Source organism: Rhinolophus hipposideros, assembly GCF_964194185.1.
Source record: "Rhinolophus hipposideros genome assembly, chromosome: 5".
Classification (NCBI taxonomy): Eukaryota; Metazoa; Chordata; class Mammalia; order Chiroptera; family Rhinolophidae; genus Rhinolophus; species Rhinolophus hipposideros.
The window spans coordinates 38,537,463-38,553,543 of NC_138051.1; the positions used below are offsets into that span (position 1 = coordinate 38,537,463).

Genomic DNA, 16,081 nt, shown 5'->3' on the forward strand with positions numbered 1-16,081 from the left:
GATGAACCAATAACCAGAGTGTATGCTTTGATCCACTCCTCCCCAGGCTTTGTCCACCATCAATAAGGTCCACAGTGGAAGGGGTGTTGTAGGACAGCGCTATAAACTGAATGGTTGTGTGCTCCACAAATTCGTGTGTTGAAACCTAATCCCTATTGTGAGGGTATTTAGAGTTGGGGCCTTTGGGAAATGATTAGATCATGAGGGTTCCACCCTTACGGGTGGAATGGAATGAGTGTGCCTTTTAGAAGGAGGCCCCAGAGAGCTCCCTTATCCCTTCTGCCACGTGAGGGCTGTCTCCGAATCAGAAAGTGGGACCTCTCCCGTCACCAAATCTGCCAGCACCTTGATCTTAGACTTTCCGGCTTCCAGAACTGTGAGAAATAAATTCCTGTTGTTTATAAGCCACCCAGTCTATGGTATGTTATAGCAGCCAAAACAATAAGAGCTACTGTACCAGTCTGATTTATGGCTTCTTCATGTCTCAGGGTAGCAGTTGACAGGAATAAGGGACCATAGGAAACGAGGACCTCATTAAGAACACCTACACTTCAAGGAGACTGCTGAGTATCCTTCCACAAGTGCCCAATCCCCAGAGCATTGCCCTGGCCTGGCTCCACTCCAGAACTGGGACCCACATTTTTGTTGTTCCCAGATGTGGACTGTTTTCACCTCCCACTCATAATTCCCCATCTCTCTCACATCACTCCCCTGAGATAACCCAATTCTTGATGCCAATCCTGAATCAACACATCTGAAATCAGTCCAAATCAGATTCTCAGAAGATAAAAAATTTATTTCGGTACACAGCTATAGAGTTCATATACCCTAGCCTGGGGGGGGGGTGAGGAAGGTAGGGAGCAGAGGTGTACTTAATTTGTCTTGTCCCCAAGACAGGATAAATAGCTAAGTCACCCTTCACTCCCAGCACAGACCTTCAGAAGTCCCAGATCCTGAGCCCCAGATATCAGGATATGATAGGGCTCACCCTGCTCCAGAAAAGCTCACACAGCCTGCTTTCAGGAAGACAAGCCTACTATTACTGTTCCTTTGTCTCCTGCCCACCCTTAGGACAGAAAGGGTCTGACCAGGCATCTGTTGATGAACCCCAGGAGAACGTATCCATCTCTTTATCTGTAACAGCTATACTAGGTCTCTGATTTCCCATTTTGGGGTATCCCTGAGGTCAGTCTCTGGAGGTACTGCTGACGCAGAGGTGGCAACTGAGGATACATTTCAAAGCCTTCTGGGAGAGTGGAATTAGGAAGCTTATAGTAGAGGAGGTGCTGCCGGAGACCCTGCAAAGAGGGAAGAAACTTTATGAAGTACGTAGTAAGATCCTGTTGAGATCTCTATCCTCCAAGACCCTCTATTCTCCCATCTCCAGTATGTGCCCAATCCTACCTCATCTGCCAGCAGCCAAACTTTCTGTAGCATGCTCCTGCGGGCAGCCTTGACTTCATCCTAGAAGCAGAACAGGAAGAGGTGGCACTGGGCCAAGGGCTGGTACCCCCAGTGGCCCTGCCTGGCTCTCGCTTCCTCTACAGCTGGCCCAGAGGCAGCTCAATCGCAGGCTCTCTTTCTCCCTCTGGAGATGGGGATGTAACTTACGGAGCTCTTTGGGTCCTGGGAGAAGATGAAGGTGTTGATATGAGCCACAGCCACGGCATAGAGCACTGGGCACCAGCACGGACGAAGCGCTCTAGTAACCAGGACCCGGAAGTAGAGCTGAAGGAGGGCTAGGTTGTCTTCAGGAGGCCCCGTGTAGCACTCCAGGGACACAGGCAACTGTGACAGGGAAGACGAGATATCCTCAGGGTGAGGGTGGGAATGTGTGTCATCGGAAAACAGGGCGATGGTTGATGGTCACATGAATCAAATCATGAGGGCAGAGGTCAGGTTCTGGACAGACATCCTTCCTTCTCTATCACAAGGATCAAGGCTAAAGACTGAAGAGCTGGAAAGGAGGTGAAACTGAGAAACCGTTGTGAATTTCTACTGCCATCACTCCTTGTTTAATCTACTTAAAATGAAAACTTTCAAAATGTCATGTTCAACGGCTCAATTCTATTATCAAACTTTTCAAAAGTTCATGTTCTTTGGAGCAGTAATTCTCTTTCTAAAAAATCAATTCAATGCAGAAATGATTATGAGAGAAATAAAGTTGTCCAATAGTGTTTATCACAGTATTACGTAAAATAGCAAAAAGTCAGAAACAACTTTAATGCCCACTAAAGGGTTCTGATAAAATAAACTGGGGTGCACCCTCACAATGGATTATTATATAATAAAAAATGTTGATTTCTTATAAATATAATGTCAAATGAAGAAAACATGCAGTGATCCCAATTTTATAAAATTATATAGGCATGTAAAAAAGACTACAAAAAGATAAATCAAAATCGAAACGCTTACCACTGGACAGTAGGATGGCAGATGACTGTAATGTTCTTTTTAATTCTCAAAAATATTTTGTACTTCTCAAATATAAAATTCACATTTATATTTTATATACGTATATTAAATGTATTTATATGTTAAAATACTTATATTTTAAGCTTACCGAAGAAGTTGTAATGAAAATGTTAAAACCAAATGTTAAAAAAAATAGCTCTTTACAGCTTATAAATTGAGCTCCTTAGCCTGATATTCCAGGCTAAGACTTTATTAGCCAAGTTCTCAAACTAAAATCTGTTCTAGATTCCTCCCACCCTTCTATCTCATTCCTGTCTCTGATCTTTTGATTATGCGGTTCCTCTAGGGACATTCTGTCCTTCCTCCTCAACAATCCAAATTCTAGCCAACCTTCAGTGCCTTGACAAGGAACCCGAGGCCCACCAAAGCTCCCCACTCCTCAGGACTGCCCCCAAAGCCCAGTACAGGAGGTCCATAGTAGGCTGAGCTGGGCTGAGAAAGTACCTGGCTCAGAGGCAGGCCCAAAGCTCGCAAGGCTCCCACGTGCTCCCCAAAGAGGGTGAGGCGCAAGGTGACGCTGAACCGACGCTGCAGGGGAAAGAGTACCAGAGCCCCAAAAAGGTGGTCCCCAAAAGAGACAGCCTCAAAATGCTCCAGGAAGTTGGCATAGAGGTCAGGGAAAGACGTCAGGCCAGGAAGTGGGCAATCCAGGTTGAGGTTTGGCAGCACTTCAGGCTGACAGAGCCGGGCCAGGAGGGCGGCCACCAGACGTTGGACTGGGGTCTCCCGGAACAGTTCACTGTCCACCAGGAACACACACATGAGCCGTGCGAGGCGGGCAGCAGGAGGCACAGCCCAGAGGGCCCGGGGGCGCCAGCTCTCCAGGAGTAGCACCCACTGCAGGGCCCGCCTGGCTGTCCCCACAGTGTCAGCTAGAGGGACCCCCGAGGGGGTGTCTGAGGCCTGGTGGTAGAGGCGAATCAAGGGCAGGAAAGGCCAGTCGGTGGGCAGAAGCGGCTCCTTAGGCAAGGGGAGCAGCAGTGCTGGGACTCGCTGTAGCTCCCCTCGGTACAAGGCCTGAGAGGCTAGCAGGCTGGCTTGGGCCAATGGGCAGTGGGTCAGGTAGCAGCTGCGGATGCTGGGGAGGTCCTGGCAGGCCTGAGCCAGCAGAGCCCCTCGCCCACACCCAGAGTTCCTGCTGCTCCCTACGGAGAGCCGGTCGGAGAAGTCAGCTGCCTCTGGCCCCCCTGATGCTCTTTCCCTGCAACAGAACCCAAAAGCCAAAAATAAGGGCTGGAACCATAGCACCCAGATCATGCCAGCTCTCCAGGGCTTCTGACAAGTTCCTAGTCCAATACTGCTCTTCCCTGTTCCCCTAATAACCTTCCATGTAGTGTGTGTGGCAGTTAAGAGGATGGACCCTAGAGCTAGCTGCCTCGGTGCAAGTTTACAGAACTTCTCTGTGCCTCAGTTTCCTCAGAGTAAAATGGGGATAACAGTAGTACCTCTCTACTTATTAGGGTGATTACTTTGTAGGGTATGTACATGTCTAATCACTATGTTGTACACCTGAAACTAATGTAATACTGTATGTCAACTGTAATTGAAAAATGAATTTTAAAAATACTTAAAATCTGGACAAATACTTAAGGGAATACTAGACAGACTGAGCACTCTGTTAGCTACTATATGTATATAGCTAGTTTATATACCATTTTTCAGCTATACAGTCACACTGAAGTCTCATAATAATTCCCTAGTACGGTTATCCTTAGCTTCACTTTACTAATGAGGAAATGGAAGCTCACACAGGTTAAGAGTAATCCATGGAAGAAAGAGAATGAAGCCCAGGTCTCCTGGCTCCAAATTCAGGGCTGTTCTGTTAATCATAGCAGCCTCTCAAAAGGCTGAGTTGATGCCACCAACCCTGGACTTACGGGAAGAACTCCAGCCGGAACACACAGCTCAGCAGTAGCTCATGGGCAAGGTGCTCGCTTCCAGGCAGCAGCCGGCTCAGCAGGGCCAAGGCCACGCCATGAAGGAGGGCAGCACTGGTGGCTGGCATTGGCTGGAATGCTGCCTGTGGACAGAAGGCAGGGGGTCAGGGGGGTGAGAGAGGACAAAGCAAAGAGAAGTGAGGACGAGGGTATAAGCAAAGGGGATATATGCTGAAGGGCATGTCTGGAAGAAAGCAGGAAGTGCATGGCCTGCCAGCAGCAGCACAGGTTCCATCAAAGAGGGATAGAGATAATGGGGGATGAGGGAAGTGGGCACAGGTATGGGAGGGGTGGGGGGCACCCACCGCTCTCTGTGCCAGGGTGACTGCCAGATACTGCAGGTGGTGCTCATGACGCAGGGCCCACGCAGAGAAGGGTGTGAGGTGCGGGGCAGCCCTAGGAGCCACACACTGGAGGAAGTAGTTCTGGAGTCCTGGGGCAGCCAATACAGTAGCCAGCTGAGGAAAAGCAAGCTTGTTCAGATCTAGAAGGTGACTTTGATCCCTTCTGGGGGTCCCCAGGTGGCTGCTCCCTCCCCAGCCAAATTCAGAGAAATGGGTAGAAGAGGCCTCCCTTCCCCAAGCGGCGTCCTCCCCCTTTCTTTCTGACTTCGGCCATCGTGGCCCCCTTCCTGGCCCCTAACCAAGTACCTAGGGCTCACCTGGCCACATAGCGCCTTGTGGATCCGGGCCAGGGTGTTAAAAAGAGAGAGGAGGGCAGTGAGGAATGGGAAGGGAGAGGCTGAGCCAGCCAGACTGAGAAGCGGGCAGCCTCCTGTGCAGCCCAGTGACACGAGGCTAGGGAGAGCTTCGGGGGCCGGAGCGCAGGACTGCGGGTTGCAGAGAGGAGAGCAGCTCCTAGAGACAGAATGGAAAAGCTGAGGGCTATAGCCTGGTACGTGCCAGGCTAAACTAGGCAGGGGCTTGGCTGTGCAGACCAGTGCCCACCTTCCTCAGAGCCCCCCACTGCTGCCTGCTAGGGATTCAGGTTTCCCTTGGGCTGAAGGCTTCCACCTGGGATGGACCAAGGAGCTAGACCCCAGAATACCACAAGGAGAGAAAATGCCTCTCCCCTCAACTATACTCACACATACATGCATACATACATACATACCCAAGGGAGGCCCACAGACTCCCCAAAGTAGGCTGGCTCAGGAGGGGCAGCAACAGCTCCTCCGACAGGCGCTCCATATCCTGAAGCCAATCTTCTGGGCACAAGCCTGGCTGGAGGACCAAGGGGGCCACTGAGCTGACAGCCCAGGGCACCCATTCTCCTAGACCCTGTGGACCTAGGCCAAGCCCACAGCTCCATGGCCAAAAACAGCCATTGCTTGGAGGCTCCTGCCTTCTGACCCTTCTAGAAGGACAGAAGACCCTGAGGATCTTCTGCTCTGGCACTTGCTGTCTAGGGGTCCTGAGAGAGCATCAAGGCTCCAAGGAAGCTGAGGGGTTCTCTGGTCCCCACCAACAAGGCTCTTTTGAAGTTCTACTGGGTATGGAGGTGGAAAGAGAATGAAAGGTAGGAGGGAAAAAGTAGAGGGAAGGAAACGGTGGGGATGGGGAGGTAGGAGTGGAGAGAGGGAGACAGAGAGAAAGAGGGTGGAATATTAGGATGGAGGGAAGACAAGCAGGGCATGGTGGAAGGCAAGCAGGCATCACTCACCTGCTGGCTCCAGGCCTGGTAGTAGGCATCCAGGAAGAGCAGGCAGGCAGTGGGCACAGGGCCCAGAGCATTCCACATCTCAGGTCTGGGCAGCAACTCCAAGGTCTGTCTTAGACATGGCTCCACGAGAGGCTGGAGCCCAGACACCTGTGTCCAAGTGATCAAGGAAGGGGTGGCCGAAAGCCTGGCCTCAGCAGACTCACTACAGGGGTGCCAAAAGGGACCACAGTGAGGATCCGGCTGCCTTGACTTCCCTCTAAGGTCTCCCTAGGGGGGAGCTCTCCTGCCTGTCTTGGAGCTCCTGGTAGGAGGGCCCTGCCAGCAGCTCAGGGCTATCACCTACCTGCTGGGCTTGGGGGCAGTGCTGCCAGCTGCCAGGGTCAGCTGCGTGAGGACAGTAAGTAGCGAGGCTATCCGCTGCATGGCCAGGGGCTGACAGGGGTGGGTGCTGAGCTGCGTTGGCACGGCCTGTAGGGCCCGCATCAGCACTGGGTATAGCTCCCTGGAAAGAACAATTACTGCCTTTAGTGTAGAAGAGAGATGGAGATGTAAGGCAAGGCAAGGCCCAGCCCAGGGCTCTGCAGTCTGAAGGAGGATGAGAAGGGAGAAGCCCCAGGGCTGGGTACTGCTGGCTTCAAGAGGAAAGGAAGGCCGGCGGCTGAGGGAAGGAGGTCGCCCTGCAAGGCTTCCCTACAGGGAATTTCAATCAGATTTAAACCAGTGCTGCTGTGCATAGAATGCAGCTAACTCAGCTCTGTTCCACTCTCCCCTGGCTAGTTCTGACCTTCACACCCTCTTCATTACTCCCACAATCTCCTCTTCCTCATTCTCAGTCTCCCTCCAAGCTTGAAACCTTAAGCGAAGCTGAGTCATTAGGTTAGGCCAGAGTGCAGAACTGGATGGGTCTGCCAGGGAGCCTATGCCATCTCCCCTCACCTGTAAAGGTCACCTCCCTGGCCATAGGAGGCGGCCACAGCCCATAGACGGAAGGCCTCAGTGTTCAGCGTTTCAGCTTCCTCCAGGGGCAAGGCCATTTCCTGAGGAACCTCAGCTATAAAGCGGCACAGACGGCTCCGGAGATCAAAGCTGCTTAACTGAGGGTGAAAAGAGAATCTGGGGATCAAGGTCAGGTGGGAGTCACAAGTAGCCTGAAGTCCTCTCACTGTAGAGATTGGCTCAACTCAGCCATGTTCCATACCTCTCTGGTGCCATAGGGTCATAGTCCTGCGCTAGGGTAAAACTACCTCATCCATCTCTCTCTCCCTCCCTTCCCCACTCCTCTCCTTTTTAGCGAGCACTTGCTGGGCACCTTTTCTAGGGCTACTGGGCTATGGGTGATGGATGCCCATCTGTATATGCTCGTCTGGTCTGGGTCCAGAGAGCAGAGAGCCCTCATAACAAGACCAGAGTGGGCCTACAGGATATACTCGGCTCCAGGTGACTAGGTTCCTGACCAGTGGTTTTTGTTGCATTTCTAAGCAATTGGATCAGAGATAAAGAGAAAGATGTCATGAGTGGGCCACCCAGAGTCCAGCGGCCAGGCTTAGCCCTCAACCCAGCACTGTCTCAGCAGCCCTTCCCCCCCAACCTCTCCCCACCGCCCCTTGCCCTGCATCCTGCTCACCAGCCGGGCAGCAAGATTCCTACCAGCCGAGGCCAGGACACGAAGTAATTTCATGGCAGCAGCACAGGGCACTTTGTGTAGACTGGGGGTAGGCCCCACCCCCACAGGGGACCAGCTGGTGGGCAGGAACTCTCGAACAATGGTCTCCAAAAGCCGAGGGCACTCCAGGACCTGTGGGGGGACAGGAAGAAAGGGAGATAGGGAGGGTAAGGGTCAGGACCAGGCCCAGCTGGGCTTTCTGCCCGGTCCCTCTTCTTTCTCACCCTTGTGGCTGATTCCAGGGAATGCCGGGCCAGGCGAACGAGCACGGCAAGGATGTCTAGGACTACAGAAGGTCCTGGGCAAGTCACCTCCAGAATGTAGCGCAGCCGAGGCAGCAGGTTAGTGGCCAGAAGCCCCTGGGGACCAGAGAGATAAACCCACTGCCAAATGCAGCTGGGCCCCAGGCCTTGATGAATGACCCCTCTTGCCCAACACGTGCTTGCCCTTGAGGTCATGGGACAGGTGCAACTGTCCCAGCAGCTGTACCTTGATGACATCATATCGGGCCAAGTCAGACGGAGGCCGGTTTTCTTCCTCAGGGCTCTTCCTTTTTGCCTTTTCTGCTGGGGGCTCTTCATCCTCATCCTTGTCCTCCTGGCTGGGCATCAGAGGGAACACCAAAGCTCCATGGTACCAGGAGAAGGTGCTGTCAAGGAGCTCCTGCCAGAGAAAGAAGAATCAGGTGGGAAAAAGGAAGGGTCAGGCCAAGAAATGAGTCCAAGAGAAGAGAACAGAACTACCCACAAGGAACAGAAAGGCAGGGCTCTGGGCTTTGGAGCCTTTAGGAGAAGAGGGTGGCTCTGCCATCCCATTCTCTGCTCTGCCTGGCAAAGCCTTCACAATGATGGCATGCCCAGCAGCAGGAGTTGGGACCCTGATGCCTCAAAGCCCCATTCCTGTCCCTGTTGTACCTCATCTCCAGGAGCAACCAGCAGAGCCCGAAGAGCCTGGATAGCAGCTGCAATGACACCATCCACTCTGTCATCCAGGGAGAAGCGCAGCAGGAAGAGGAAACCAGCATCCAAAAGGAGGCACAAGACACTGCCCTCTAGCCGGTCCCCAAATTCACCAGCCTGGGCCTGGGAGGCAGGAGGATAAAACCTTGCAGGAGGAAGTTACAGTCTTTGATCTAAACCCTTTACATGCCCACATATGACCCTGGGTTTGTCCCATTCCCAGTCTGACGACTCACGGACAGTTGATGTATGGGCCAGAGTGAAAAGGGCAGGAGGTGAGAAAAGGTGAGAAAGTCTGAGGTTGAGAGGTGAGGTGTGAGGGTAGCAAACCAGCAGTCCACTCACCCTGCCAATGACCTGGGCCAACACATGCAGTGCAAGTACTCTCTGCTGGGACACTTGGCTGCGCGTCAGGTGGAACAGCTCCTGTAGGGAGTACCCTGCTCTCTGGGGCAGGGACAAGAAGTCAGAAAGAGCCAAGACACAGAGCAGCACCGCCCAACAAATACACAGCAACTCCTATAGGCCAGGCATTGAGTTAGGAGTCAAGGGGAAGAGAAAGATAAGTGATATCTCTTGTCTCTGCTCTCCATGGATCCTCAAACTGGTAAAGAAAGTAAGATTTGTACACAAGTAACCGTGACGTAAGGCAAATTGGGAGAAAGGTAGTAATCGGTGTTTAATTTGCAACCAGAGAATAGGAAAGAGAAGGGGGACCGGGAAAAGTGGGTGTGCAGAGCTTCAATGGCCTGGCCTACAGCATTGGGTAAAGGCATTCCCTGGAGCAGGACGCATGTGGGGGGAGAGCAGCAGAATGGTGTGGCAGGAGTGAGGGAGGCAGGGACAGACTGTGGAAGGACTGTCTTGTTGGGGTAAGGGGCCAAGGCTATTCTGTGAGCAGAGGGGAGCCAGGGAGCTTTCTGAGGCAAGGCATGGCCAAGCTGGAATCAGCATGGCGGCCCCATGAGGGATGAGATGGAATGGCATGGCGGACAGTGGAAGACATGGTGGTTGAGTAGACAACGGGGAGCAAGGCTTTTATCTAGGAAGCATCAAGGGGAGGTAAGATAGAACTGGCAAGTTCTGGCAATGACTAGAAAGTAAGGGAACGAGGAAAAAGATTTCAAGCCTAAGAACCTGACTAGACAACAAAGTCATGAACTGGAACAGGGCACACAGGAGGTGCCTTTCCCACATGGTTGTTAAAAGCTGCCCAGTCCTCCTGGGCCCCATGCCTCACCTCTGCCTCCTCTCCATGGTGGTGCAGTCCCAAGTGGGTGGGTAGGTCCACATCGGGGGCCAGCAGTTCTCCTTGAAGACTGAATCGGGCCTGCATCCTCTAATGGGAAGAGAAAGAGGACTACGGGCTGGGCGGCAGCAACTTCCCTACACCCACTCCACCTTTAGTCCCAGGCCGCTCGCTCGGGATTCAGGTCCTGACTCTACCTCTGACTAGAAATGGGGCTCCTCTAGCCCATGGTACCAGGAAGGGGAGCGCAAAGGAGAAATGTTTCTCAAGCTCGGGGGAAGAAAAAGGCCTGAGTTCTGGGTACAAGAGCCACAGCTCCACTCCCACCTGCTCCTCCCCGTGTAGGCCGGCGGGCCCTCCTTACCTCCTGTGTCTGCTGCCGTCGCAGTGGGGGCAGGTCCTGGGTCCAATGGAGCTTCTCCAGCTCAACAGTGTCCATGTGCAGCCATTCCTTGTGGGGGGCCACCGGAAGTGCCGGAACTGGGGAGATGCAAGGGGAGTAGTACTCCCTAAGGGGCTCAGCTCACCAATCCATTGGGGTCCTAGCCATCACCCAGCAGCTGCCACATCTAGCTCTGCCCAAGGGTCTGGCAGCTTCTACCTTCAGCTATGGCTATATGGTATGACCCAGGGGCTGGAGCTCCTGAGAACTGGGTGAATGTCTCAGATATGGCAGAAGGTACCCAGCCCCTGGGCTCTAATCCCTTTCTGACCCCAAGGATTAGTTGGGAGGGGAAAGAGGAAGATGAAGAGGTAAGGAAGAGAAGAGAGGGAACAGAGTAGGCAGAGAGGATCCCATATGTCAGGGAAAACAGTTCTCCACTGCCCAGCGCCAACATCCTAGAGGAGGAGAGGAGTGGGGACAACGAGGGGGCAGCCATACTGCTTCAGCCGGGCAAGATCCACAACGTCCTCTTGCTTCCTCATCCCAACCCCCACCCAACCTGCTCAGCTGGCCGAGAGCTTATTCAGGGGCAGGAGGTTCCTGGCTCTCATAATTCAATTTCTGCTTTTGCTAATCACTAATAAAATAATCAAGTTCCTAGGAAATGAGTGCTCCCACTAGCCCCTCTGCATCAGGTCTGGCATATTCAGAAGACCTGCGTCAGACTCTTCTCCCATCACCCCGGACCTGCCATCTTCCCGCAACACTGACAGCAGAGGCAGAAAACTGTGGGATGGATGGATCCAGCGCTGGGACAGCCATTGCAAAAGCAGCAGGGAAATGGTCTGCAGGGGGAATGGGGCTGTTTAGCTATCACACACTGCTGCCTGCCTCTTACCAGGGAAGGGAGAGAAGGAGCAGTAACAGGATAAGAAAACAGGAAGCACATACAGGAAGAACATACATATCAGCAAATGAAGACTGATTTCAAGCCAGTAATGAGGATTAGCGTTCGATGTCCAAGGACAGGGAAGATACTCCTTTCTCATCTGCCAGGCCTAGGAGAAGGAATACTTTCCTCTACTTTTATTCCCCAAAAGATGTAACCCGTCCTCCAAACCTGGCACTCCTGGCTCTAGCTCATCTTCCTGCTTGGACTCATTGGCAGAAGTTGGCATAACGGGCTCCTCTCCAATAACCTCAGCAATGGGTCCTCCTGGCCTCGGCTCCTCGGTGGCCTTTTCTTCTGCTTGCTCAGGGGTGTGGCTGTGAGACCTCAAGAAGGCAACCAAGCTGGGATCTACAGGAGAGGGGGGAGGGGAAAGTGGGTGAGGGCAGGTCCCCCCCAGCTTCCTCTAGACCTGAAACCTGCTGCATACAGCCTGCCTATGGGTGCCAAGGCCAAGACAAGCCACTTTCCAGCCCTGAACTGAGCCCCCTGAGCTCTCTTGGGGCCTCAGTGACCTGCCTGCCCACCCTTCCCAGTTCCCTGGCCCAGGTTTATGCTCATCCCTGCGCTTGACTCCAGGTTTAGAGACCCAAAGTAAGTGGCTATGGAATAAATGAATGAATGTTGACTAGGGTGAAAAAGAAGGCATTTAGCTGTTTGATTTATGCACAAATATTCACTAAAAACCAAATATCTATGCTGTGCTCTATATAGGTGTTAGATATATAGTTTGGAACAAGATTGACTTGGTGCTAGTTTTGGGGAACAGAAGCTAGGAAGGCGGTGTAGTATGGCAGAGCGTCAGTCCCGTCCAGCGCAGCCGCACTATAGAACAGCTATAACAGTGCCTATCACACTAGGGTAGCACAGTACACACAGCAGCGTGGTTAAGAGCAGGGCTTGGGAGACGACACAGACCTGGGTCTACATCTCACCCAGGGTCCTTACCAGCTGTGTGACTTGGGGGAGAATTTCTTACATTTCTGAGCCTCAGTTTTTCTTTTCCTAAGTAAATGAGGTTAGTACCAGCTGCCTCACAGCAACAGTTTGGGGACAGAATGAAATAATGCATTAAAGTACTCAGCACAATGCCTGACACTCACAGTAAGCCTTCCTCAATTAGTGGCAGTCCTTTCCCAGCCTGGTACCAGTAGGAAAGCCAGGTGGCCATACCAAGCTGAGCCAGCAACCGCTGCTGTTCCTGCAGGATCTCCTCAGGAGTCATGGCTTGCAGTCTTGCTATGTTCTCTTCATGGATAGTCTGGGCTTCCTGCTCAGCCTCCTGGCCCCTGAGCCCCTTCCCTGTGACCAGATGGGGTCCCTGGAAGCTGTGGTTGCCCCACGGAACCTGGCAGTCCTGCTCCCCACGTATAAATGACTCACAGGCCACAGAACCTGAAAGAAGTATATGATTAGTTTCATCACCTCATACGAACTGGGCTTTCTGGCCCTCTTCTCCAATCCCATTAGCGCTGGAGACAGATGGAAGCCCCAAAGCTTTCCCAGGCACAGAGTGGAGGAGCCCCTCCTTCCAAACAAGTTGGGTTGGGGTGGTGACCTCTCTATTCATTCTTTCCCTTGAGCTTATATGAGAAGGTTTCCCTTACAAATATCTTTTCTAACTCTTCTCTTAGATGTTCAGGCAGCTGTCTGCCTCCAGGACCTGCACCCAGCTATTCTGCTAGTAATCTGCATCATTAAAAGAATCCTGGCTTCCATCTTTACTTTACAGTCTCTGCCAGACATTTCTATCCCCTTCCTTTCTCCTAGGGTTGAGTAATGGCCTGCTCTCTCCCTGCACTCAAGACCCAGATGTGGACCCAAGCCACCCATATGCAATACTCTAAGCGGGGGTATAGGACAGCTTTCTCTATGGATGGTTCAACTGCACTTTATGTTTGAGGCAGAAAATATGTATATCCAAAGATGACTCTTTGATCATGTATCACAAAAAGGCCCAGGCTATGCCTCTTCAACTCCAGCTCACCCTCTGGTGGGTCCAGGCTAGACAAAACTTCTTTAACAGGTGGAGCTCTGGCTTCAGACACTCTCCTTGCTGCAATTTCCTGGGCAAAGATGCTTTTCTTACCAGATGTTGCTGGCTTCCTCTATGGAGCAAAAAGAAAACCCAGATGATTGATACTCATTACCTCATTCTTTTCTCAACCTCTTTATACCAAGTTCACTGGAACAAAAAAATAAAAGGGACTTCCTTAATTTCCAAGGGTCACAACCCTAGTCCTCAAAAAAGCAGGGTACTATAGAAGCATAGGTCTTGAAGTGTGATAGACTTGGGTTGGATTTCCAGCTAGCTCTTCCATATAGTAGATATGTAGTGTTGGAAAAGTTATTTCTCTTTTGGGCATTCCAGTTCCCTCATCTGAAAAAAACGGGGATAATGATACCTACCTTTCATGGTTATTATGAGGATTAAATGAAGTAATGCATATGAAGTGCTTAATATAGTGCTGCTTTAACAACAGAATTGCATATCATTATTAAGATTACCTACCTGGGGAAGATGCACTATGACACTCACCTGACTGTACCCGAAGGGCAATCTAAGGTTACCCCTGCCTACCTGTCTCCCCTGTGAGCGATGGAATACAGGAGGGAATGCAACGCCACTGGGCACAGGGAGATTCACGGCCACTGAACTTGTATCTCGTTCCTGCAGCAACAAAGCACAAAGTAGTGACGATGTAGATATTTTCCCAGCATGGAGCCTATCCCACTAACCCCAATTCTGTATGACTAGAAACTTACTCTAGGGAGTAAGGAACCCACCTTGCTCTTTAGGGCATAGTGATTCTAAACCAGCCCCCAACCTGACTGTAGGGGGATAAAGTCCCACCTTTCTGAAACTCCCTTTACTCGTAAGTCGCACCACCTCCACCCAATAGCCTTTGCTGCCCTAGGATGCCTTGTCCCACTCAGCCAGGTTGAGACGCACAACAATCTTAGTCAAGACAGCAGTGATGTGCTGATCATGTCTGTTCAGCCTCTCTTCGGGGTCCTCATGTTCAGCCAGGGGCTGGCCAGGGCTGGGCCTGGCTCTTTTTGGGGGAGCAGGAACCAAAGCTGGGGGCAAATCTGGAAGATCTGAGAAAGAAAAAAAAACACCCAAGAAGAATCTGAGGGCTCAGGGAAAGACAAAGAAAGAAAGGCATCTGCTATGGGGCCCTGGATCAAGCTGTGTCACTTTGGGCAAGATCTTTTAACCTCTTTGAGTCTCACTTCTTCCTATGTAAAATGAGGCTGTAGCCACAGAGGCTATGCAGTGTCTGAAATAATGGTAGGGCAGAATCCAGACGGGAGAGGGGACACTGAAGCTGTACCCTCTCTCCTTCTCAGCCTCAAACCCACCGCCACTCACTGTCCAGCATCACCACATCCCGATGATCCTCCAGGGGAGACTGGCCCAGGTTAGCATCGCCACCTCTCCTGCTTCCTTTCTTCACCAATTGTACTGCTGGGGCTGCACCAGCTGCGAGAAACTGACTCTGGAATCGCAGCAGGTCCACCTCAGACTCCCCTGGCTTTGGTCTGGACAGCATCTTGACATTCCAGTTGCCTCTCCAGTGTGACTCTTTCCAGCACTGCTTCGGTGTGGGGACTCCCTCTCATTCACCCCTAAAAGCAATGAAGATCAGCCCTCTTTAACTGAACCCTGGTTATCTTTATTGTGTATCAAATAAGACTCTTTTTCCTTGGGTTCAATTTTCCTAATTCATACATTTTGCCATTCCCTCACTATTTAGCCCTCCCTGATGTCATCAGTCTAGCAACAATATTTACTGCCAACTTAAGTCGTTTACCACCTGTGAATGATTAAAAACTCTCAGGAACAATGATAGGAGAACTAAGAAAAATGCCATCAGGAGCCTGGCAGATAAATGTGTCCTATCAGGGAGTGGTGATTCTGTATCACACTGTAGAGAACATGCCTGGCCGAAAAGTATTGAATTACCTTGGGCTGTAAAACATCGATATATAAAAATCATTTGCATTCCTAGATACTAGTAAACTACGATCAGAAAACGAAGTTAAGAAAACAATTCCACTTACAACAGCATCAAAAAGAACAAAATACATAAGGATAAATTTCATCAAAGAAGTTCAATAGTTGTGCACGGCCGGACCCCACAATCGCCCGTAGGGCTTTGTGGTCCAGCGCGCTCCGGGGCTAACCCCGTCAACAAAGAGAAATCATCGCGTCTCAGCTCATGCTGCCCGCGGATGGAGGGCCGTCCCCGGGATCCCCGTACCCCAGGGGCCCGCGGCCGCTCCTGTGCAATCCAAACACACTCGGGTAGGCTCCCATAAAGGAACTAGATACCCTACAGCAGAGCCCTCCACCGGGATCCCCTGAAATCCTTCTCTCCAGCCCAGCCACCTACTTGCTCTAGGACCGCCTGGGCGCCGCCATCTTGCCCCGCAAGGGCCGAGTTTCCGCCGCCGCCGCACTTGAGTTTCCGCCCCGCCGCCAGGTCCCGCCTTTCCCCGGTTTGGCTCCGCCCGTTCTGGGGCTTGTTGGTTGGGTGCTCCCGGCCCGTGAGCTCCAAGGTACTCAGCTTTCCTTGTCTTACCCAGCACGTGAGCTCGACGCCGACGCTCAGAACACTCATCCTGCGGACGTACAGCAGGCACAGGCCCTTCTACACAAACCGCACCTGCAACAGAGGCAAAGGGTTCCTCAGCCGCTTCTCTGCACTCACCAGCCCTGATAACCCTAACCTACACCCCGGAACCCAAGCTGAAAAATGGGAGTGGTGAGAAGAGAGGAGAAAGCAGCCTCATTG

At 51.9% G+C, this 16,081-nt stretch overlaps 1 protein-coding gene across 1 annotated transcript; it reads right to left on the bottom strand.

The window, feature by feature from the left end:
• Positions 1–771: 771 nt before the first annotated feature.
• On the bottom strand, positions 772–15,751 carry RPAP1 (RNA polymerase II associated protein 1). Its single transcript, XM_081048447.1, has 25 exons — positions 15,680–15,751; positions 14,656–14,912; positions 14,233–14,381; positions 13,861–13,950; positions 13,267–13,387; positions 12,453–12,674; positions 11,451–11,630; positions 10,310–10,425; positions 9,937–10,035; positions 9,042–9,143; positions 8,652–8,819; positions 8,227–8,400; positions 7,962–8,096; positions 7,699–7,869; positions 7,011–7,168; positions 6,418–6,576; positions 6,075–6,276; positions 5,526–5,635; positions 5,074–5,269; positions 4,718–4,870; positions 4,353–4,495; positions 2,920–3,676; positions 1,612–1,788; positions 1,405–1,464; positions 772–1,298 (listed from the first exon to the last, which is right to left on the bottom strand). Exons 2-25 carry the CDS (start codon positions 14,834–14,836, stop codon positions 1,149–1,151), a joined length of 4,173 nt encoding a protein of 1,390 aa, XP_080904573.1. The 5' UTR covers positions 14,837–14,912; positions 15,680–15,751; the 3' UTR covers positions 772–1,148.
• Between the last annotated feature and the right edge of the window lie 330 nt (positions 15,752–16,081).

Coding starts and splice junctions, on each gene's coding strand:
- RPAP1 (XM_081048447.1), bottom strand. CDS start 14,836: ATGCTGTCCAGACCAAAGCCAGGGGAGTCTGAGGTGGACCTGCTGCGA. Junction 8,401..8,651: donor TGGTTGCTCCTGGAGATGAG/GTACAACAGGGA, acceptor TTTCTCTGGCAG/GAGCTCCTTGACAGCACCTT. Junction 6,277..6,417: donor ACTGCCCCCAAGCCCAGCAG/GTAGGTGATAGC, acceptor GCACCCCTGTAG/TGAGTCTGCTGAGGCCAGGC.